The following is a 24,026-nucleotide window of genomic DNA, read 5'->3' on the forward strand; positions in this document are numbered from 1 at the left end:
TGGAGGCAAAGCAGGGTTTGGGGTGGAGGTTGACAGCTTGTGACCTCCCATGTAATAACCTCGTGACCCCCTGAGGGGTCCCAACCCCCAGTTTGAGAATCCCTGAGCTATGCCATTTAAAGAGCTGTTTTGACTGTTGTAATTTGATATCATCTAAGTAAACAAACAGTTTTGCTCCTAGAGACCTTACACATTGTATAACTGGTCTCATTACCTGATAACACCCTTCAGGTCAATGCACAGACCAAACACCATTACCCTCCATTGCAACAGAATTTCCTTTCAGGACAACTTTAGGTGTTTTTTGACATTTGGATACACAGTGATACTGAGGACATTTGCTTGGATCTATTTTTGCTTAGCAAGTCCCCTTTGCAAACAATGACTTTTAAATTATTGAGACTATCCGTGTGAAATGGCTGATGGGCATAAACTGCTTTAAGGATTTTAAATTTAAAACAGGTTGGTAATCCCCAGTGGACTAGGGGACTGTGAAAATGGATCTTATCCAGCTGCCCTGAGAGTTTGTAAGCGGTAACATTTGTAAAGTTTGAGCCTGAAGGTCAGATACCTCCTTCTCTAGGTACAGGGAGTTAGCTCTTAGTTTATTTATGAAGGGGGAATACTTTTCACAGGATTTAAAGTGAAGGTTTTAGTCACTCTGACACCTACTTCAGGGCAGATAAAGAGGATTTTAGCTTTTTCACTGACCTGAATATACAATTTCCAAGCCTACCTGCTAATACCAGGGACTGGCACATCGTGAATCTCTGCCATACTTTGCAACAGTCCCAATTTGGCTGGGACTGTCCCACATTTCACAAGCATATCCTGTGTGTTTACAATAATCCAGGCCAGCGTCAGGCATCCAGTAGCTACCTAATGTGGTATTCAGTGCAATGCTGGCATCTTGTCACTAGTGGCTATTCTTCCAAGCAGGAAGTTGGTCTGGTGACTAATCAGACTACCTCAGCTTTTCCTCAATTCCTCTTTCCCTGGTAACTCTGTGCCAGGGAACTAACACAATGAGTGTTGCCTCTTGTGGCAGCCCTAGGGGTACATACAGCAGAGAACATAAAGGGACAGGAACACAGTGGGCAATGCAGAGTAGAGGACAGGCATGAAAAAGCAAGGGGCAGTATGGGCTTGGGGAACATGTGGAATTAGGACCTTGAGGAACTAGAACTGGCTGGGCAAGGAGATTGGGCCTGGGATCCAGGAAAGGAAGATTGGGAGTGAAGGGACAGGTAAAGGAGCAAAAGGAGCCAAACTTCGGGTGGGGGGAGGGAAGAATGGGCAGAAGTGTCTGTGCCGACTGGAATCCATACGCCTCCAGAGCCTAGAATGGATCCTATGATTTTTGACTCTCATCATTCCTCTGCTGTCAGCAAATATCTATAAAACTGACTGGCAATGACTCCCATCCCCCTCTAGTGCTGGTCCACTTAAAGGATGACACTCTACTACTACTGTCAGTTACTTCAGAGGGCTGTGGATCTAAATCGTCCAACCCTGCTGATGACCCATGTGGGTATGCCCCTGGTGCCACATGATGGAATTTCTAATTTTTCAATTTGCTTTTTTAAAAGTGAAGAAAATTTCATATAAAAAGAACTATGTTAAAAGCACATTATTCAGGTTGCAAAGTCAAGCATTCAAATGTTACAAAATGTCAAATTAAGGTTGCCTATGCAACCTTACTTTGGCCCCTTGGGTCATATGTATAATTAATTAGAGGATCACATTGTTTTTTCCACAGGACCCATGCTGCTGGAGCACTGCTGCATTTGTTTTAGAAGTCAGAAGGTGTGTAGTGACTGCAGGAGACTGCAGAAAGAGAATCAAATGGTCTCGTAGTTAAGGCAAGTAAATGCTGTTGTGGAAAACTGGAATCTGTCCCCGCTGCTACCAAAACGTTCCTCTGTGATGCTGGGCAAGACACTTTAACCAAACTTTGTCCCTAGCCTCTGTTTGCCAGACAGGGGTGGCAGGTTTATATAATTTTTGGTGGTGCCCAGAACGGGTCCAAATCTCGCCTGCCCCTCACACCTGCCTAAGGCTCTGGGAGGGAGTTTGGCTGCTGGATGCAGGCTCTGGGCTGAGGCAGGGGGTTGGGGTGTGGGAGGGAGTTTGGGTGGAGGAGGAGGTTTTGGGGTGCAGGCTCTGGGAGAGAGTTTGTGTGCAGGAGGGGGTTTGGGGTGCTGGCTCTGGGCTGGGACAGGGGGTTGGGGTGTGGGAGGGTGTGCGGGAAATGGGGCTGGCCCAGGGATGAGGAGTTTGGGGTGCAGCAGGCAGGCTGTCCTAGGGCTAGGGTGGGGGGCCAGAGACGACTCCCCCGAGCCCTCTCCCAGCTGGCAGCAATGAGCTCCAGGAGATGGGGGGGCCCTCCCCCTGAGCACAACACTCACCCAGGCCCCCCCAGGCTGCTTTTCAGAAAGTGCAGCCAGGATAAGCCCCCACTCCTCCCTGGAGTCGCCTGCCAGGGATGGGGGGCTACCATGCACCTCCTCCTTCCGCAGGTGCAGCAGCTACCTCAGCCTGCCCCCGGAGCTGCTCCCTTGTAGTTGGCTGCGGCCGGCGAGGGAGCAGCTGCCCGCTACCCAGGGCAGGCAGGGATGCTTGGGGGAGGTGTGCAGGAGTGACAGGCGGGGCTGGGGCACTCTCTGTGGGAGATGCGTGGAGTCGGGGGGAGAGACTCCGCCCCGAAAATTGATGGAGCCAGGTCCCCCTGAATTTGCTGGAGCCCAGGCACCACAGGCCCATACAACTCGCCACCCCTGTTGCCAGAAGCTGGGAATGGGCAACAGGGGATGGATCACTTGATGATTACCTGTTCTGTTCATTCCTTCTGGGCACCTGGCATTGGCCAATGTCGTAAGACAGGATACTGGGCTAGATGGACTTTTGGTCTGACCCAGTATGGCCATTCTTATGTTCTTAACTTTTCCCAGGGGGTCACTAATTGTGTGGTCCTCATTTTCTGGGTGCCTGACTTGAGACTCTGGGGGTCTGATTTGGAGAAGTGCTGAGCACTCACAGCTGCAACTAAGGTCAATAGGAGCTGTGCTTTGAACATATACAGTTCTGTATAATGCTACATACTTTGAAAAAATCAGGTCCTATGTGTCTCAATCAGCATTAGTGGATATTTTTTACCTCAATCACTCTGTGCCAGTTCCCCAACTGTAAAATGGGGTTAATACTACTCCTTCATCTCACAAGGGTATTATGAAAATGAATTAATATTTATGAAGCACTCACAGACTATAGTGATGAGCACTGTAGAGAAGCCAATAAGGAAATTAATAATTCTGTTTTCAGAGCAGGGTTTGAAGTGTGCAGTAAATAAGGCATGGGGCCACCAATTGACCAATGAGAAGAAAACAAAATACTGAACAGCTGTTTATTAAGTAAGCACCGTCCATCCTGTGTAATGAATGAGGCAGGTATCCTGTGGAATAAATAGTATATGATCATGAATTAAAAACTGTGTCATAAGGCGTATGGATGGGGCCCCATAGAATTCCTTTGTTGGCTTCAACACAGAGTGACTGAATGCTCAGCAGCTGAAAATAAAAAATGTAGTAGTGACTTGGAGGTCATGACAAGAATGATTATTTTATTGGAAGGGGAAGGAGGGTTCCCTCCAATTTACCCTTTTATTCCCACTACCAGAGAGGTCCTGAATCAGGCTGACCCATCTGGGAGAGGTTGGGTGAAACTCTTGTCAGAACTTCTCAGTATCACTGTTGAGTTGGCCAAAGGAGTTTGTCTAAAAGCAACACTCCTTCTCAGTGGTGGTTGTGCCTCTGGAGAATGCCATCATCCCTTCTCACCCCTCTTATAAGCCATCAATTAAATGAGAGAATGACTCTCTGAACTGGCATGAAAAGAAGAACATTTTAGGCTTTATGGGTGTTGACAACTCTTTATTGTAACAATGAAACATTGCAACAAGGTGTTGGATCAGTTACTGAAACTAATGTATGGATAATGTTTCAGTGGGGTTGGGCCTGTGCTGTAACATTTGAAACTCTTTACAAAACCGTGGAAAGCAACATCCCTGTCTTTGATTTAGTTTACACACCTGCTTGGCAAGAAAGTCAAATGGTGCCAGTTATATACACTTAGGAAAACATGCTTGCCGTAGGAGTACAAAAATAAAATTTATTTGTTAAATTACACATAAATATAAGGTACAAATGTATTTTTAAAATACAGATAAAGATAATCACACTTGCATTGTGTACATATGAAAATACAGTATTTTAATATTCAACATACACAGACACATTTATGATAAATGCAACTAATTGGCAATGCCAGTTCTTTTCATTCTGGTTCTTTTTTCCCCCAGTTTTCCATAAATATGGAAAAATATGATATAAAAAACCCTCTAATTCTGCCGGACATCTTGCAGCAGCTTGTTAATTTCTGCTACCAGCTCACTGGCATCCATTAGTTCATGTTTACCATCACTGAGGTGGTTAAGCACATTGTCAAAGTCATCTTCTTCATAGTTCTCTGGGATTTCTTCCATGGCTGGCAGCCATTTAGAGGAAGGTTGTGCACTCGAGTGAGTCCCTAGGATGGCCCCAGTGTTGTTTGCAGGGTTTTGGAAATGTGTACTGGCTGCCCACGCTGCCACCCCTTGTGGGTAGCTTACTGTCTTGGCTGGTAAATGTCCCTTCCTCCGCTCCAGTGAGTTTGAGCGATTCATTTCATTGCATTCTGTATAGGTGTCCAGTGAAGGAGGCAACAGGCGCTGAAAAACACTGCTCATTTCAGAGAGAAGAGATGAAGTACAGATGTCCTCTGACTCTTCCTCATTTTGACAGTCTTTACCAAATGTTGAAAAGCTCTTTTTCTTTTCATTGGAATCAACAGGCTGTGAATCTTCTTCAAATGCCTGCTGTTGCTGCTGCTGCTGCTGCTGTGGCTGAAATTCCTCCCCCGGAATAAACATGTTACTTCTGTAATCAGAAGATGGAGAGGGCAGAGGTGGCATCCAGCATTGGTCAGAGTGTCCCAGAACTCTACATTCCTCTGTGCATAGCCTCATTGCTGTAATCAAAACCAAAATCTGAGATTAATGTTCAGATTCAATTATATAGATTACTCACAATTACAGGGGTCAGCACTAGTGCATATTAAAGGACCTGAGATCCAAAGCTCTGATCAGGATCTGAATTTCTCTAAAGATCAGAGGTGTTCAGATCCAGTGTTGTTGTTCTCCCATTATAGGGAAGTTCACATGTATTTTAGTCTGTAAGTAAGGTTGATAAATATATAAAATATAAGATAACTATATAATTTTTAACTTGTTTGAAGAACATATTATACCATTGCTTCAGTGAATCCCAAGAAAATAAGTGGCTTGGGTGACTTAAAAGGTAGAGGTTAGAGCACTCTCTTCTCATACAGGACTGTCTGATGAATAAAGAGACAGGGTGCATGAAGTAATATCTTTTATTAGACATCGCTCGCCTGCGCTGCTTCTCGCCGCCCCCATTGGCCCAGTGGGGGTTGCAATCAGCCGAACCTGCCGCGTCAGCAGGTAAATAAAACTGGCCCGGCCCGCCAGGGTGCTTACCTTGGTGAGCCGCGTGCCGGACGTTGCCGACCCCTGGTATATAACATGTCTGATTAATGCCTTTCATGAACGAAAATTAAGAAGTTTCCCTCTTTCATCTCCTAGTTGCAATTCAGTGAAGAGAGCAAGGGAACAGAATAGAAGGATATGGGAGGAAAACCGTAAGGAAAAGAAAATGAGGGAGAAGAGAAAGGAGAGAGAACAGAGAAGATAAGGAGTTATCTCCATCTTCTCCAACTCTTGTCTCCTCTTTAGGGTCTGCTAGTAACACAATGAATTACCAAATGGGTGAAGCAGACTTTAATCCAACCTCATGATATTTTAGCCAAATTCGTGCCCAGTATATCTTCATTAACTTGAGTGGAGTTACTCTAAGGATGCATTTGGCCTTTGGGGGCTGGCTGGTTTAATACCTCCAGTTGGTGACTGACATACAGTGACTATACAGACTACAAAGAGGAGCAACCAAGGACTTAAGGGATCTGGGCCCATGATGAATGCTAAATGGAGGAAATGGGTGTTGCCCCTGCTTTTTGCCCAGGAACTCACATTCCTACCCAAAGAGGTACTGGAGGGGAATGACCAGCCAGCATCCAGCCCCCTGAAGAGTTCTAGTAGGGTTGGAATGGAAGCATGTGCAGCCCCTTTTAAATCACAGTAAACAGTGAATGGAGGCCCTGTGCAGAGAGAGGATGCCAGGAGAGAAGCCTAATTTCCATTTCCGAATGCTGGAAAAGGAAACTACCCCTTTCCAGATGTTGAAGCTAATGGGAGTTGCAGCTGCTCAACACCTCTCAGGATTACTTCAGTAAATGTATTTAATTCCAAATAAGAACATTGGGATTGTCATACCCCATCAGGGTAGTGGTACATCTAGCCCATTATCCTGTCTCTGATAGAGGCCAGTACCAGATACTGCACAGTAAAGTTCAAGAAGCACAGATATAAACAATTATAGAATAACTTTTAATTATGTGATACCTTGCCCACAGGAGAAGCTGCTTCTTAATTCCATCAGTTAATGGTTAGAATGTGCCTTGAAGAATTGGGGTTTATATCCCTTCTATCTTTTTATTTTATATACCTATATCATATCCCTTTTTATTTGTCTTTTCTCTAAACTAAACTAAACAGTCCTAAACTTTGCAATGTCTCCACATAAGTTTCCTCATGTTTCTAATCATTTTCCTCACTTGTCTCTGGACCACTTCAATATCTGCAACATCATTTTTGAGATGGAGTGACCAGAACTGAACATAATATTCCAGGTGAGAATATGCCATTGACTGATACAGTGGCACTCTAATATTGTCAGTTTTATTTCCCTACCATGCTTTATACAGTCTAACATATTATTTCCTTTTTAATGCAATTTAAAATTCCTCTAGGTTCATACTCACTTCCTTTCTTACATCAGGGAATATGAAATTTAGCAGAAGTATAGATAGCTGGAGGCCAGATTTTGCACTGGGTGTTGCAAATGAGGTAGTGATGAGTGAGCCTCAAAAGATTCATCTACATAAAATAATTGGTGTTTAAAGTGTTGGTTTAGGTGTTTGAAATGCCTATGAAGTACTTTGTTTCCACACAATAAATGTGCTCATAATGTTTCACAGGCAATGCCAGTACCATTGTGATTGCACCAGCTCTTGACAAGTCTTGAAAATATCTCCACCCACAATGGTTAAATCAAATGATTTTAGTTCTAGTGTGGATGGGAATGAAATGCATTATAGCTGCACTAGTTCAGTTGGTCCTTTCAGTACAATTCCAGTGCAATTCTGTGAATTAATAGAGAACTGCAGGGCCACTAGTGTGTCACTGATCATTGACCAAGTTCACTCCAGGCCAAAGGCTTGTCACATTTAAATCAGTGGGAGTTTTGCCATTCACATTAGTGAGACCAAGATTTAGCAGTATAAAATCATAGCAATATTCTAAACAAATGATTAAAAGCCCTACTATATCTGCGAGTGGGCTTGAATTTTTTCCATCCCCCCCAGATATGCCTCTCTCCTTATGTTGGAACAAGCAACTTATTCCAGCAATCAGGATGTTAATGATGAGGGTTAACGATGTCCCACTTTGTCCGTAAGTCAGCAATAGAAAAGATATAAATGTACAATGGTATGGGTTAAGACTGAAATGTCAGAAGTAACTCTGAATGTATGTTTTTTTCAAAACCGTAAACATATAGGTAAAGGTTTTTATATATTTTTAAGGGAGAAAAAAGAAATGTTTTCATTGAAATTTAAAATGTTTGAGGATCTTCCACAGATTCATGTGTATGGGAGATGGTCCATTCCTTCCTGGTTCCATCTAGGCAGAAAATACTGAAAAAAATATCTTTCTTACAGTATTTTGACCCTGTGACTTCTGATCTGGGGTGAAAATGCACGGACACTTAAAAATAGAGGGGCACAGAAGGAGGAAGCTGAACTTAGGAACCTGAACTTAGGAAACCCGAAGAAAGTTTCCATTCTACTTTTTGTGAGTTTGGTGTGAACACGCAGATTAATTAATATGTTATCTTAAATGGTTCATGTATAACTAATGGAGTGGTTAGGGCTATGCACATAAACAAATATCGAGAGTGGGATTTTCTAAAGCACTCCATGTTAGCCTAACTCTGTTCCCCTTGTAATCAATGAGAGTTTTAACATGCACTTCAGTGGGATCACAGTTGGGCCAAATTTTGAAAATTTCACTCATTGGTTTTATATTTGGGGGCTAATAGAAAGTTCTTTAAATGAATAATAGGAATTTCAGCTAAGAGTGTAAACATTCCTTTTTTTCCCTGGCAACCCACAATCATCCAGCCAGGAAGTAGACAATTATTCCTTAGCTGCCACTGTGGAAGGATCCAGTGCAAAAGTATTGCATGTGAAGTCTCCCTTAACAGCTGCTGAGAATTATAGTAAATTCTTCCCTACTTTACCACTCAAGGAGAAAAGATTTTTGTCTAAAGTTGTATGGTACAGGAATAAATGGCTTCTAAGTAGCAACTTGTTGGCAAGAAGTGGGGGGAAAAAAAACCTTGGGACTGTTGACACTTGGACCTACATAATCCCAGCTACCAAAAGAAAGCTAGGTGGGACTTCTGGATGGGAGGTTGGACTCAGGAGCAGTGTGAGACCCTAGAATGGAGCAAAATCCACAAGAGAAGTGTTGAAAGTTTGAAAAGACAGAATTACATGTTTGGGGCCAAGGTGCAGAAGGAAAGGAAGGGCTCCAGAAGCCTTTTCATCTTAAACTCTCCACACAAAGGCCAGGGAAAATTGAAGGCCCTTCTAGTGCCCTTGAGGGTTAGCCACCCCAAAGGTGGGAAGGAGGTGGCAAGGCTTTGGCTCTACCCCATCCTGCTCTGGCCAATGGCACTAGCTGGTTACAGAAGGAAGCATGCTATGCACCATCCTAAGGAGCAGTTCAGTGGACACTCTTACCCTGCACCCTAGTGCACAGCAAATTGTAGAGCTACCCACCAGCCCCAATATGAGCCTAAACCATACTGGCATAATCTGGCCCTGTAGGAGATGGCTTTCATGTGCAAGGATAAAACATTTCCTGTATATTTTGTATAGGCATTTAAATCTGGGCCCCACATTTATTTTGCAAAGATTTAGGAGTAAAAAGTACAGGTAGTTGTATAAATATTGGGGTTCTAATACAAAGCTCACTTCTGAGCCTAATGTGATTTCCCAGTCTCTTTTACTGTATTCATGAGTGAGTTTGAATTTATAAAAGGTTTATCTCCCTTTTGCATCCCCCTGAGGTATGCCTCTCTCCTTATGTTGGAACAATCAACTCATTCCAGCAATCAGGATGGCAGATAATGAACTGCTTTGACATTTAGCACAAATACTGACACATAGGTCATATTTACAGATACTAATTCATTAGTGGAAAACACAGTGCAGCTCTACACTTCCCTACCTAAAAACTACATTCCATCACCTAACCAGTGCATTTTTAAGCTCTGGAAGTCTGGATCCTATTATGGAAAATGCATCTGCCAAATTATAGTTCAGTGTATTTTTAACACACCACAGCAGCCTGGTTTTCCACAAACATCCACCCAGTCATTAAAAATCTAGGGACATAGACCAGTTGACGCTTTCTGGGGGGGATTTAGAGCCAGCTCATGTGGCTGCAAATAATAGCAGAAACTGCCTACGCACTGCTCTGGGCAGAAATTCAATAGTGTCCCAGTCTTGAGTGCACCAGCTGTGTTCTGGTTTGAGGACACTATATACTGTAGAGCAGATGAAGGAGGAAATATAAAACTTGAAAGCTAAAGAATTTTGGCTTTCACAATGCTAACTACATCAATGTGACAGTCAGGGAGCACTGTAAATAAACTATTCAACTTTCATTGTGTTCTTACCTGCAGGAATTCTCCCATCTGTAAGGAAAAGGTCACTGAATCCTTCCCCAAGAAGTCTGTCAATTGGAGAATCTCTACCCAAATCATAATCACTGTCTCCTGCTTCACTATCACCACGGCCACTATCTTTCAAGCTAAATTTATCCATATCTTGTAGGGCATATCTGTAAACAGAAAAAACATGGTGATGGAATTATATTTTGTTATCACATGTTCAGTATGTTGTTCTCAGATAAAAATGTTTTGATCAGAATCTAACTGAAATCCTCACCTGTAGCTTCTGGAATATTTGTTTCCTCGAAAACTTGGTCTTGGCTGATATTGGCCCTGATGAAGCATTGAAAGAAGCTGAGAGACCTGCTAAAGAAAAGAAGAAAACACTGATTCCTGGAAATAAAACCCAAATCTCTATTTAGAAAAATTTTAATTATTTACTTCTTTTTGGTTTCTTCTTTAAAATTTAATTAGAGCACATTCATGTGCATATATAATGTAGTACAACTGGGTATTTACAGTATACAGTGTTTGCCATGGAAAACATCTGAAGGCACCCTACAGACAGAAAATGCAATGCTATTCGTTAATCTCAGAATTCATACTAATTAATTAACATTTAAAAACAATGGACTGCAAAGAGGGTTTTTTTTTTTTGGTTGGTGTTTTTTTTAAGGGAGAGATCAAAACAATATAGTGTATATATTTAAAAAATAAAATAGGCAGTTTCAAATTATGAAGATATTGGATGCATACACTCTCACACTACCACCATCTGCTACAGCAGCTGCAGTTAAAATTGTAGCAGTGTTTCTACTATAAACCCTCATTTTAAGGAGTTTGTTCTGTCATTTGTACAAATACTTTGTGTGTTATACACTATATGTGTCTGAACACACACACACACACACACACACACACACAGAAAACTGTACATCAATAATAAAGTACTGTGTATATTATGTGTATATTACACAAAGTTGTTTCAATTTAAAGAAGAATATAAATAAATTATAACAGGTTTACTATAGTCTCTCATGTGCAGGATTGTTTTAAGATTCAATTGACAGAGTGGAACTGCGGTGCTGCATCCCTGAAAAGAAATCTATAATACTTTCATACTGTCACAGACAGCATGCAGAACATAAACACACTCATACATGGGTGAATGAGTGAACATGCATGCAAGATAATATATGATCTTACCTCAACAGCAGGAGTAGCATGGGTGAGTTCCAGTGAGAAATTCTCTGGCACATGATTTGAAGAGATTGTCACTAGACTGTTAAGTGATTGGTGACTATGATGGCTTTGTCGACTGCTCATTTGTCCTCTTTCTAAGGTTGGAGATGATGAAGGAGAAGCTCTGTGGTGAGATCTGATGGGTAAAGTGCCATTAACAGTAGGCACAAGTGTAATGTCACCTTTGTGAATCTGTCTTGATGGTCTTTTTGGGTGATGCTGGTAAGTTGATTCTGCCACACGGCAGTTGTAGGATCTTGTATCCTTTTTCTCTCGATTGCATCTTGTAGCAAAGATAACCATAATGACCAACAACACTGCACATATTGACCCAAGTGATATAATTGTTATCATAGAAACATCCAGAGAGGGCTGGCTAATAAAAGTAGCTTCTGTGCTTGGAATTGGATAAACATATTCAAAAACAGTACATTTCAGAAGTGCTTTGGTGCTGAGTGGAGGACTGCCTTTATCCTGAACTATCACAAAAAATTCCCATTCTTTAGATAAAACAGATTCTATGCTAACATTAATATAGATGTCACATGATCTTGGGTCCATTATAAATATGTTTTCTTCATTGTCAGCTATTATGGAACAGCTTAGTTCTGAGTTCATACCAGAGTCTCTGTCTATAGCCCTTATCCTAGTCACATGGATGCCACTCTCAGCATCTTTAGGGATTGAGATTTCTGCAGTGTTATTGCGTAGTGCTGGTTCCACAATGACAGGAGCATTATCATTTTCATCAATAATAGTTAGCACAACTGTGGTATTACTAACAAGTTGCTGACTCCCTCCATCTCTAGCTTGAACCACAAAGGCAATCTGATTTACTTCTTCATGATCAAAAGTTCTGAGTGCATAGATTGCACCATTGGATGGGTCAATGGTCACATAGGTGGTTATGGAACTTCCCAAAATAAAGCTTTCCAAAATAGTGTATGTGACCTGTCCATTGTCCCCTAGATCTGGATCTGTGGCTGTGACAGATGTGATGTATGCACCTGGAGAGTTATTTTCTAAGATAACAACTTCATATCTGTTTGTCTGGAAGCGGGGTGGGTTGTCATTTTCATCATTGATTTGGACAGTAAAATGTTTCACTGTGGAGAGACTTGGTGTCCCCTTGTCTTCAGCTATTACAGTCAAACTGTATTCAGATCTCTTTTCTCTATCTAGAGTAGCATTAGTCAAAATTAAATAGTTATTTTCATAAGTCTTTTGAAGTTTAAAGTGGCCATGCCCATGAAGCTTGCAAACGATCTCTCCATTCACACCAGAGTCCTTGTCCTGCACCCTGACTATGGCAACAAAAGTGTCCATGGGTGACCCTTCAGAAATGTGAGCTATTTCCTCATTCCCAGGGGACATCAGGTTTAAATTAATTTCAGGTTTGTTGTCGTTGACATCCACAATTTTAATGATAATTTTGCAATGAGCTGGGATAGAATTTGGACCCAAATCTTGAGCTTGAGCATCAATTTCATAGGATTTGGTGATTTCATAGTCCACTTGTGTCAGGAGAGTCAGATGACCTTTCTCTGAGTCTATTTTAAAAGTCTCTATAATTTTGGAAGACACATGACTACTGAAAGAATACATGACTTTACCATTAGCGCCCTCATCTGGATCAGTAGCATTGAGATCTATGAGCAAAGTACCCACTGGTGAATTTTCTAAGAGCTGAATTATATATGACTGTTGCTCAAAAACAGGACTGTTATCATTAGAATCAGAAATACTTATTTTTAGAATAGACGATCCGGATCGCTGAGGTACCCCCATATCTGAAGCAGTGAGTTGGAGTTCGTAGCTTGACTTCAACTCCCGGTCCAATTCTCTAACCACAATGAGTTCTGCATATTTGGCACCATCAGTCCTTGTTCGCACTTCAATATTAAAAAAATCATTTGCAGACAGTGAATAAGTGTGCAGAGAATTTTCCCCAACATCTGGATCAAAAGCACTGTCCAAAGGGATCCGGGTTCCTACAGCTGCACTCTCTGATATTTCAATAGGGATGAGAGCTCTGGAAAACTGGGGAGAGTTGTCATTAATATCCAGCACTTCAACTTCAACATGGAAAAGCTGCAGATGTTCAGTAGGCAGAGTGATCACATCAAACTCTATAGAGCAGTTTAAGTTTTTCTGGCAGAGTTGTTCCCGGTCAATTTTAGCTCCTATGCTGATTTCTCCATTATCCTCTCGGACTACAAGTAGGGGAGAATTCCCTCTTTGCATGGCTCGAAAACGAACTGAAGAAGGGTTAGGAATTTTAAATAAAACATCAGCTACATCCTCTGATAGTCTTGCAATTACTGATCCAACTCTCTGCTCCTCATAAATCCTGTATTTCAAATTCTTGCCTAGCACATCTTTACTGAAAGATATTATCATCAGTACAAAAAGGAACATAAAGTGCATTTTACTACTGATTTGGTGCATTTGTAAGTTTTTGCAATTCATTTCTCCAAGCAAGTTAAAAAGCAGTTCTTTCAACTTCCTTTGGTACCTTAAACCCAGTACACATTTGGTTCTTTAAAACTTGAAAATGTCTTTTATAATATAGCAAAGTATTAATATCTTAGTATATCTCAGAAAACTTTTTTTTTTTTGTATACACACCGTGTCAGGACTTCAAGATACAATCTGTATGCAATCCAATCTCTCTCATTTGTTTTCCTGCTCCTCTTCAAGGACGAAATTTGTCACATCAGTGTTTTCTCCTTCTGCAGTTAGTATCCATTTATGGCAGAGTGCTAGCTGAATCTGCACTGTATCTTTTCTGAGAGATCCTCTTTCCCTCTCACTGTTCAGCTGCAGACTAAACACCCTTGATTGCTGACTCCAGTCTAAAATCTGTGCAACTTCACTTCAACTCACACAAAGCTTTTGCCCGGCATGTGTTGAATTGCTTCCAGCCAATCAGCTTGCTTCCAAATCAAAGGACAGTGAAGTCACACACACACACACACACACAAAAAAGCTAGAGAAAGGTGGGGGAGGCAGCTCCTCCCCCAGCATTCACTTTCTGTGAGTGTGCCACAACAAAGAGCAGACAAATTACTAAAGAAAAACTTTAAATCAACTTCTTGTCCTCTTTATATGACGCTTCAAATTGTTTTTGTAATTTTAATTAGTCTTCTTGCCTCCACAAAACATGTAATCATTCTCCTGATTTATACACTTTGGAATCCTCTTTTTTTCAACAAAACAAAATCTTTTTGAGTGCATTTGCTTAGTAAAGGACTTTAAGGTGTCAAGGTGTCATATCTCTAATTATGTCTTCCTCTTGCTCCTTTATTAATATATTGACACTTCTGCTTATTTCTGGGTAACCTGCTTTTCTTTAATGTCTGTGTTGCTAAATGGAGCACAAGCTTCTAGGTCTCTCTTTTAGTTCTCTTCATATTCTTCTTAAAAGAAAATGTTTGCAAACTCTTGCCCTTTAACTGGCTTCTTACTGAAGGAGTCTGCAGCAGTGTTTTGTACTATGTGCACTTGTCCTTTCCTGAGTAGAGTTATTTTTATGTGTGCTTTATTATTTTGTTGTTCCTGTGGTTCTTCAGAAATCCTTTTCATCTTAGTTAAAAAAGCAGTTCATGGTGAAGCATGACAATTCTGCTAAGGCACACCTTATACATGCCATCTGTTTAAAAAAAGCCCAGCAACCTGAAGGATAGATGGAGTAGATGGCCTGAAAGTGGCAATTTAATCATACCTTTTCCATTTGTGAAAACTATTTCTATGTAGTCTACACAAAAAAACCCACAACATATTTACACTCAAGAGTCAAATGCCTGAGTCACTAATGTGTTTTGTGTACATCAGAAATGCCATTGATCATTATGTGAGCCTCGTACTGTATCCAGGTCACAGAAACTGATATGGTCTCATTTCAAATATGATTATTTATGATGGGCTTTCTGTTCCCCTTCTCTGCACTTCCTTTTAAGTTTATCATTATAGCCACATTCTTGCTGCTCTTTCATTCTTCTTTACATTAATTTCTGTGCTGACTTTATCCACTTACTTATTTGCTCATTCACATAATCTTACCATCACTGCTTTTCATTTTTTTCTTCTCCTTCACTCCCCCCATACCCAGAAATGTAAAAAGTAAATAGCTGATTTTTCCACTTTACTTATTCTCAGCACAGCTCAGCCAAAGTCACTAAGAAGGTTCTTGTCGAAAAAGAAAGCAGAGAAGGCTCAGCGTGAACTCTCCTTCTTTTTAAGCATTCAAAAGCATTTTATAAGCCATTGTCTCTTTTTTCAGAAACCAGCACCGTGTGGCAAATTGTGCAGAATAGAAATGCCTATAATGAATGTATTTAGTACTGGGTCACGCCGATGAACATTCTGCCCCCATGAATAATACTGTTTTACAAGTTTGCAGGCCTTTCAAATTGCTGATCCCCAAACCCTATAGGCAAACTAGAAAAGCTAACACAAGCAACTGGGACTTTAGAAACCCATAGCCATCTGGCCTAAATCTCTAACAATCCAAGCCAATAATTATATCAATTCAGGCTTTAGTGAACCCCTTTGCAAACACCAAAAGAGCAAAGAAAGGAATTAGTGGCCATTCTAAGTTGGGGTGGAGGGAATTCAAAGATAAGCTAATTCCATTAGTTCATGGGCAGCTTTTCTTGTAGCCCTGATAAATCTTCCTAAAACATTTTTGCAATTTCTTTTCTGACAGTAACTGGAGAAATGGGTTCATTTTAAATGTTCTGCCTAATGTCAATGAAAAGTATTTTATTGTTTTTAAAAAGTCATTTTAAAAAAGAAGAGTGCAGGTGATGAATAATTCATAATGAAAAATAACTTCAGTGCTACATACTGAAATATTTAAAACATGGTGTAAATTAGTGTATATCCACAAGGAACGTGTTCACATGAGTAACTGTTTAATGAATTTAGAAATGCTATTTTGTGTTGCAAGATGTGTTATACTTCTCTTATATCTCTTTGCATACAGTCATTCTATATTCATCATATCAATCTCTTTCAGAGCTATTAATCCGTCTACTACTAGATAGCAACATATCTATATACAGCTCTTATAATGCTGCTTCTTTCTTGTAAACTAGTTGGAATCATCAATCAAGTTATTACTAAAATGATCAAGTATGTCTATATTGTCTTGCAACTGATGATATGTGCTTATAATAAAGACAAACACTGAGATAGCATATTGTTCCTCATCTTGAATTCTGAACTAAAATGATGAATAAGCTGGCAAAATTTACTTTTTAAAAGGAACTCACTGGAACCTATGACTGACGACAGAAATATGTTCCGTTTTGTTTTTTAAATGCAACAATCTGTTAATCATTCTAAAGTTGAAACTTATTTTAGGCTCTCTGGACTGTAAAGTGCTGATGAAGAATCTGAGTTTCCTCCAGGCTAATTCTTCACATATCCAGTGAAAGAGTTTTGTTTGAGTGTCTCTTAAACTCCAGTCCACCTTTGACATGGCAGACTTTGCTTACAAAGAAAGGAGAGAGTTCCACGTGCAGCCAACAGACACTTCTTATGGTGTGTGGTATTGTGAATGTTGTTAGGCACGTGAGTGGAGTGCTGCTAACCTCCTGGAGAGTAATCTTGCTTACTTCTACTCTAAATAGATGTCTATTCACCACAAAGCTCTTCTTAGAACTTACATTTTAAATACTTAAGTGTCATACCTGGAGGGAGAAAACAAACTGATTCCAAATAGTACGTCCACTCACCTAAACTTCCAGTCACCGCTTCAGACACTACAGTTATCCAGCAGTCTAAATAACTTTGCTCTTAGCCAAATATGGATTTATTTCTCTGGACTATACATTTTAAAGTCTGTTTCATTTCTCAAAGGAGTTTTATTGAGTCGTCAATAAAGCAGGATCTGTTCTTCTAAAACTCACTGACTTACTGTTTAGGTTTTAGGTGCTATAATATAAGTAAGTGTATTGGAGTAAAGACTTATGTTGGAGGAACAATCATTTACCAGGGACAATGTGTGGGTTTTTAAAATAAAAACAAGTGTCATCTCCTTAACAACATAAATGCAATGAAATTAGTATACCCTGTTTTCCCCCCCCAAAATTGAATTTATATTCACTTTCAATCTGATTTATTGCCATATGTTGCATCATGTTACATCATGTCATACCATGCTTCAGCACACAATATGTAGCAAGATAAAATGTGATTTGACACCTTTGTAATGTATGTGAAAGACAGTCTTGCCAATCAGGAGTACAGTTTGAAAGGATATTTCCATCATAATGAGGGCAGAGTTTCTTTCTTTCCTTCTTTTATTTCTAACTACATCTTTTATGAACAACATTTCCCAAAGTATAAACAGTGGGAATATTTTCCCATTGCCTTGTGCCTTGCATTTGCACCTGTGTAGGCTGTAAGGTGCTACTACTGCTGTAAGCGAGGCCATCATTCTGATTTAGTAATGATTTACAGCCATTCACTCACTTTGCTCTGGTGCAAGGCAGGAGCATAGCAGGCTTCATGATTTTCCAATCATAAAATACTTTTTGTAATGTGACCAGTGTGGCATGACACTCCATATTCTTCATAAAAATATACTTAAGATATGAATATGGCATAACTAAGATATACTTTATGCAAGATGGCTCATGTATGATATCATTGGAAAGGTCATGATTTACTGAATGTGATTATCCAATTTCTATGCATGTATCATTTCTGTATCTAAAGTTAGGAATATTGACTATGTAACAATTACAACTATGTGTGTACTTGGGGGGCACACCCATTAGACAGTAGGCTGAATAACCCATGTAAGAAGGACAATGGAACTCTGAAGACGCTAATCTCCCACCATCCTGGGATGCTGTATTGACACTACAAGGTCAGGTTTCAGAGTAGCAGCCGTGTTAGTCTGTATCCGCAAAAAGAACAGGAGTACTTGTGGCACCTTAGAGACTAACAAATTTATTAGAGCATAAGCTTTCGTGGACTACAGCCCGATGCATCCGAAGAAGTGGGCTGTAGTCCACGAAAGCTTATGCTCTAATAAATTTGTTAGTCTCTAAGGTGCCACAAGTACTCCTGTTCTTCTTACTACAAGGTCAGGTGATGATGAAAAATTGTGTAACCTGTTTAGTAATCTGATTTGTTCGTTTGCTATCCCTTATAATCACTTAAAATCTCAGAGTAGCAGCCGTGTTAGTCTGTATCCGCAAAAAGAAGAACAGGAGGACTTGTGGCACCTTAGAGACTAACAAATTTATTAGAGCATAAGCTTTCGTGGACTACAGCCCACTTCTTCGGATGCATATAGAATGGAACATATATTGAGGAGATATATATACACACACAGACAGAGAGCATAAACAGGTGGGAGTTGTCTTACCACCTCTGAGAGGCCAATTAATTAAGAGAAAACAAACTTTTGAAGTGATAATCAAGCTAGCTCAGTACAGACAGTTAGATAACAAGTGTGAGAATACTTACAAGGCGAGATAGATTCAATGTTTGTAATGGCTCAGCCATTCCCAGTCTTTATTCAAACCGGAGTTGATTGTGTCTAGTTTACATATCAATTCTAGCTCAGCAGTTTCTCGTTGGAGTCTGTTTTTGAAGTTTTTCTGTTGTAATATAGCCACCCGCAGGTCTGTCACTGAATGACCAGACAGGTTAAAGTGTTCTCCCACTGGTTTTTGAGTATTTTGATTCCTGATGTCAGATTTGTGTCCATTAATTCTTTTGCGTAGAGACTGTCCGGTTTGGCCAATGTACATGGCAGAGGGGCATTGCTGGCACATGATGGCATATATCACATTGGTAGATGTGCAGGTGAACGAGCCCCTGATGGTATGGCTGATGTGATTAGGTCCTATGATGACGTCACTGGAATAGATATGTGGACAGAGTTGGCATCGGGGTTTGTTACAAGGATAGGTTCCTGGGTTAGTGGTTTTGTTCAGTGATGTGTGGTTGCTGGTGAGTATTTGCTTTAGGTTCGGGGGTTGTCTGTAAGCGAGGACAGGTCTGTCTCCCAAGATCTGTGAGAGTAAAGGATCATCTTTCAGGATAGGTTGTAGATCTCACAGACCTGTCCTCGCTTACAGACAACCCCCGAACCTGGGTCCCTGATGAGGCCTATCAGTATTTGTTCCGACTTCAGCTACCAGCAGTACTTGCCATGAATACATCAGGAAGGAGTGATTTGCCATGGCCTTGCACCTTGTGTTGTCATTTTTACCTCTGCGAAGTGTGTGTAAAATACCTCCAAATCAGAATTCTCCACTTGCATGCTGGGCTGAATTAAAGCACTCCAGGGCACTAGCACATGAAAACATGAGGCCTCCAATGACTCCACCTCCTCCCTGCCACTACTTGGTGTGGCAGTGTCAGGGAAGGCCCCAGCATTCATTCCCTGAGAAGCAGAGTCACAAACATGGGGCCCTGTATCATCCACTCAAGCCCAAGGGAAGCGGCCCCGGAGCAGAAATCCACTCATCCCTCCAGAAGGTCAAGGATGGCAATAAGGAGGACTCCCAGTTCTTATTCCAGAAGCTGCTTAGGTGAATGGGATGAACTTACTGTACGCTTCTCCTGTGCCATGTACAGTCCTCATCTGTAGCAGTGTTGGTGGAGCTGCCCAGAGCAGTGGCTCTTAGAGTTAACACCTCAAAGAGATACAACAGCACTGAGAGGTGTGTGGAGACCCATGTATCAGGCTGTCAGCAGACTCTAGTGACACTGGATGCTTTATGGTGTGCCATCATTTCTGATGTACCCACAGCCTCAACATCCCTCCCACAGTTATTTCCATAGAAGAGGTTGCTCTTGGCCTGTGTCTTTATTGTATCAAATTTCCTTTTCACCAGAGACTAACTCTTATTATTTCAATGGATTTACAAGAATAAGAGCAGAATTTGCACTATAACATATGTATATACACTCATAACTACCATGTGTGGTTTTTTTTAAATGGATGGTACAACGGAGAGCTTCAGCTGTGCAAGGAGAAGGTGGCACGATGCCACTTGAATCCTAGCACTACCCAGAGGCTGATTTGACTCCCAGTGCAATATACAGTAGCCTTAGGACTGGTCTATATCGTGCTCAGCTTTGTCTGGCAGACAGGAGTCTCTGGAGTATAGTGGTGTTTTGGACATGTTTACAGCTTGATGTCATGGCCTAGAGTAATTATGCTGGCTCTCTCTTCCTTGGGGAGCTAAATAGCATGGGGCAGAAGGATCTGGTCCTCAATATTTACATTATTCTCCACTATTCTTTTACAAGCAACATGTGAAAGATGGGTTGTGGTTAATTCTCATGTAGTCATTTACACCTGTGGGAAATGAGTGCAACATGCTGTCGCCAGTGAGAACAGGTCTGGATTAAGGCATAGGCACTGTTGGCCCATTTCTAAAGGCCCAGCTCCTGAATCATGTGAGTGCATAAGAATCAATGTTTTCTATAAACAACAAAAGTGTATTTCTAATCTGCAACCAACAGATTGAAAATGTGACCCAACCGTACCTGACACATGCCCTACTCACTAGTAAACCTTACTCCCCACTAATTTTGACTGCACTTCTTTGGGATCTCAGAAGAGAGAAAAGGTGCTGCAGACCCAACTGGATCTCACTGCCATGCGAACCAAAATTGAGCTGCATGATGGGTCTCGCTACTTGTAGCTCTCATGGACATAAACTGGCACGTAGTAAATATTTTATTTTAGTTGAGACCAAGTCTCAGACTGGTAAAGGCACAAATGAAGAGATACAGAGCTTTTCAGAATACTGGTTCAAATGTCCATATTAAAAAAAAATCATAGTTAATATCATAAGTAGCAGATTTATTGTCAACCTTGCCAGAAAGATGAAAGAGTAAAAAGATTAAATTTGTCAAGAACAAATTGTGCCAAACCAACCTAATAGCTTTCTTTGACAGGACAACAAAACTTGTGGATGGGGGGAAAGCAGTAGATATGGTATATCTTGACTTCATTAAGGCTTTTGATACTATCTCACATGACCTTTTCAAAAACAAACTAGGGAAATACAACCTAGATGGTGCTACTATAAGGTGGGTAGTTAATTATTGGTTCACAGTCATGCTGGAAGGGCATATTGAGTGGCGTCCCACGGGGATCAGTTCTGGGTCAGGTTCTGCTCAATACCTTCATCAATGATTTAGATAATGGCATAGAGAGTACACATATAAGTTTGTGGATGATACCAAGCTGAGAGGGGTTGCAAGTGCTTTGGAGGATAGGATTAAAATTCAAAATGATCTGGATAAACTGGAGAAATGATCTGAAGTGAATACAATGAAATTCAATAAGGACAAATGCAAAGTACTCCAATCAGTTGCACACATACAAAATGGGAAATGACTGCCTAAGAAGGAATACTGTGAAAAGGGCTCTGGGGGTCATACTGGATCAGAAGCTAACTGAGTCAACAATATAACGCTGTTGCAAAAAAAGCAAACATCATTCTGAGATGTATTTGTAGGAGTTTTGTAAGCAAGACACGAGCAGTAATGCTTCCACTCTATTCCATGCTGATTATGCCTCGACTGGAGTATTGTGTCCAGTTCTGGCTGCCACATTTCAGGAAAGATGTGAACAAATTGGAGAAAGTCCATAGAAGAGCAACAAAAATGATTAAAGGTCTAGAAAACATGACCTATGAGGGAAGACTGAAGATAAGAGGGAAGATAAAATTGTGTTTGTTTAGTCTGGAGAAGGGAAGACTGAGGGGGGGACATAACAGTTTTCAAGTGTAAAAAAGGTTGTTACAAGGATGAGGGAGATAAATTATTCTCATTAACCTCTGAGGATAGGACAAGAAGCAATGAGCTTAAATTGCAGCAAGGGCGGTTTATGTTTAACTTCCTATCAGGGTAGTTAAGCACTCGTATAAATTGCCAAGAGAGGTTGTGGAATCTCCATCATTAGAGATTTTTAAGAGTAGGTTGGACAAACATCTGTCTGGAATGGTCTAGATAATACTTAGCTCTGCGATGAGTGTAGAGGACTGGACTAGATGACCTCTCAAGGCCCCTTCCAGTCCTATGATTCTATGACACTGAGACTGAACTTGTTTTTGATAGTTAGAAAAAGTAATTCATGTTCAGGTTTGAGGTATATCACATGGTAGTAGGCTGGGTAACTCTTCTGTGTCATTCACCACCCCTGCCATCAATCCACACCTTTCACTTTCTCTAGTGTCACTTAAAAAAAACCTAGTTATTTATTAAATTATATCAGACTTGCAAAATCCTACTATCCACCTTCCTATAAGTGAGACTTTTTTTGACAGGTGACTTAAAATATTACTTTTTTTCATTATCATCAATCATCACATTAAAGGGTGGGTAAGCAGATTTTTCTGCTGCGTGCGTAAATTTTCATAGCTATTTTGCAAGGCTGCATTATATACATAAAAAACAAGTTAATCCTTTATATATTTCACATGTGGTAAATACTGTACCTAGATATTTTGGGGCAAGAAAATACCAACTTGGGCAATATCTCTCAAAGTTTTACCAAACTGCAAGAGAGGAAAATACATAGGACTTGTAGTTTACCAAGCCTTTATTAAAAACAAATACCTATATTTTGGGGCATCTCTGCAGGAACAGTTCAGCTAGCATAGAACGTAATGGGAGTTGCACTGTTTGATCACTCTAAAACCAATTGTAATTTTATTTACTTATTTCCTTGTAAAGCACACACTAGAATATCATCTCTGAACTCTTTTCATCCACAATTATTTTTAAGAGCAGGGAATGCCTTTTAGCACAATCAGTTTCTGTGTTTAGAAGCAAATTATTTTAACAATATATGCTTGGCTTATTTTAAAAGGGCATTTATATGAAGAATGGTTGCAAATTTCTATTCCATAATGCTCAATGAAGACCCCATTAGGAAAATCATTGTACTACTTCTCTTTATTTCCCCTTTTCATTTTCCTCCCGCATCAACCTCAAAAAATCCTGTGGCCAGCTGAGAATTGGGCTTCTCCCCAGCATAAACTAGGGAAGCTTCAGGGCTGCTCTAATTTACATCTGTCTACCCATAGTCCCCAAGAACTATTACAGTAGCTCGCAGTCATTGGGGAGAAGGAATATCCAGCCTCAGTCCTGGGAATGTCTCTTGTGCTGGGGCTGGAAGGGAGAGTAGTGTAGGAGCCACTATGCCACCCTAGGATTCCCATTAGATAGATGGAATTTTCAGGGGGACAGATCATCTACCTTTATGCTGTTTTGCACTGATGAAGCACCTAGGCTTGTGAAAAGCAGATAGCCCTGATGCTCTGAAGCACCAGGAGTGAAGAAATGCCATTTTGGGGTGTGGTCGAATTAACCTGTACAACCAATAAATCACATGGAATATCCATGGCTAACGCATTTTTAATTTGAATCAGAGGGAATTATGTACTTTCAGCTGACAATTATACTGGGTATTTAGAGGAAAGTATTTTCATTATTTGAAAAGGTGACTGGAGTCTTAAGGTTTCTGTCTAAAATGTGACTATAGAGGTCATAGAAATCGTCATAATTCTATCTAAAAAAATTTGTTTGAAGCACTAATAATATCTCTGTTCCATGCATGGGATGGCACTGTGGTAGTATACCAGCATTCAAGTTTCCCACATATAGTCTCATACATGCAAGACAGCAGAGCCTGCCCAAAAGCGGAAGGGGCCAGGCCTCCCTGCCCCTCATCTTCCACCCAAGGCCCTGCCCCTGGCCAAGCCAGAAGCTGGAGTGGGCTGGGAGCCAGGGACCCTTCACTTGCCTGGTGTGAGCGGTTTGAGC

At 40.8% G+C, this 24,026-nt stretch overlaps 1 protein-coding gene across 2 annotated transcripts; it reads right to left on the bottom strand.

Annotated features, from left to right (window-relative positions):
• Positions 1 to 4,147: 4,147 nt before the first annotated feature.
• On the bottom strand, positions 4,148 to 14,177 carry PCDH18 (protocadherin 18). Of its 2 annotated transcripts, none has more exons than XM_005284363.5 (4): positions 11,178 to 14,177; positions 10,249 to 10,337; positions 9,978 to 10,141; positions 4,148 to 5,064 (listed from the first exon to the last, which is right to left on the bottom strand). In XM_005284363.5, exons 1-4 carry the CDS (start codon positions 13,680 to 13,682, stop codon positions 4,397 to 4,399), a joined length of 3,426 nt encoding a protein of 1,141 aa, XP_005284420.2. In that variant the 5' UTR covers positions 13,683 to 14,177; the 3' UTR covers positions 4,148 to 4,396. The 2 variants fall into 2 exon arrangements, with proteins under 2 accessions (XP_005284420.2, XP_005284421.2); XM_005284364.5 differs by having other exon boundaries at positions 10,249 to 10,334; positions 11,178 to 14,097.
• Positions 14,178 to 24,026: the final 9,849 nt, after the last annotated feature.

This window comes from Chrysemys picta, chromosome 5 (genome assembly GCF_011386835.1).
Source record: "Chrysemys picta bellii isolate R12L10 chromosome 5, ASM1138683v2, whole genome shotgun sequence".
NCBI classification, from domain to species: Eukaryota; Metazoa; Chordata; order Testudines; family Emydidae; genus Chrysemys; species Chrysemys picta.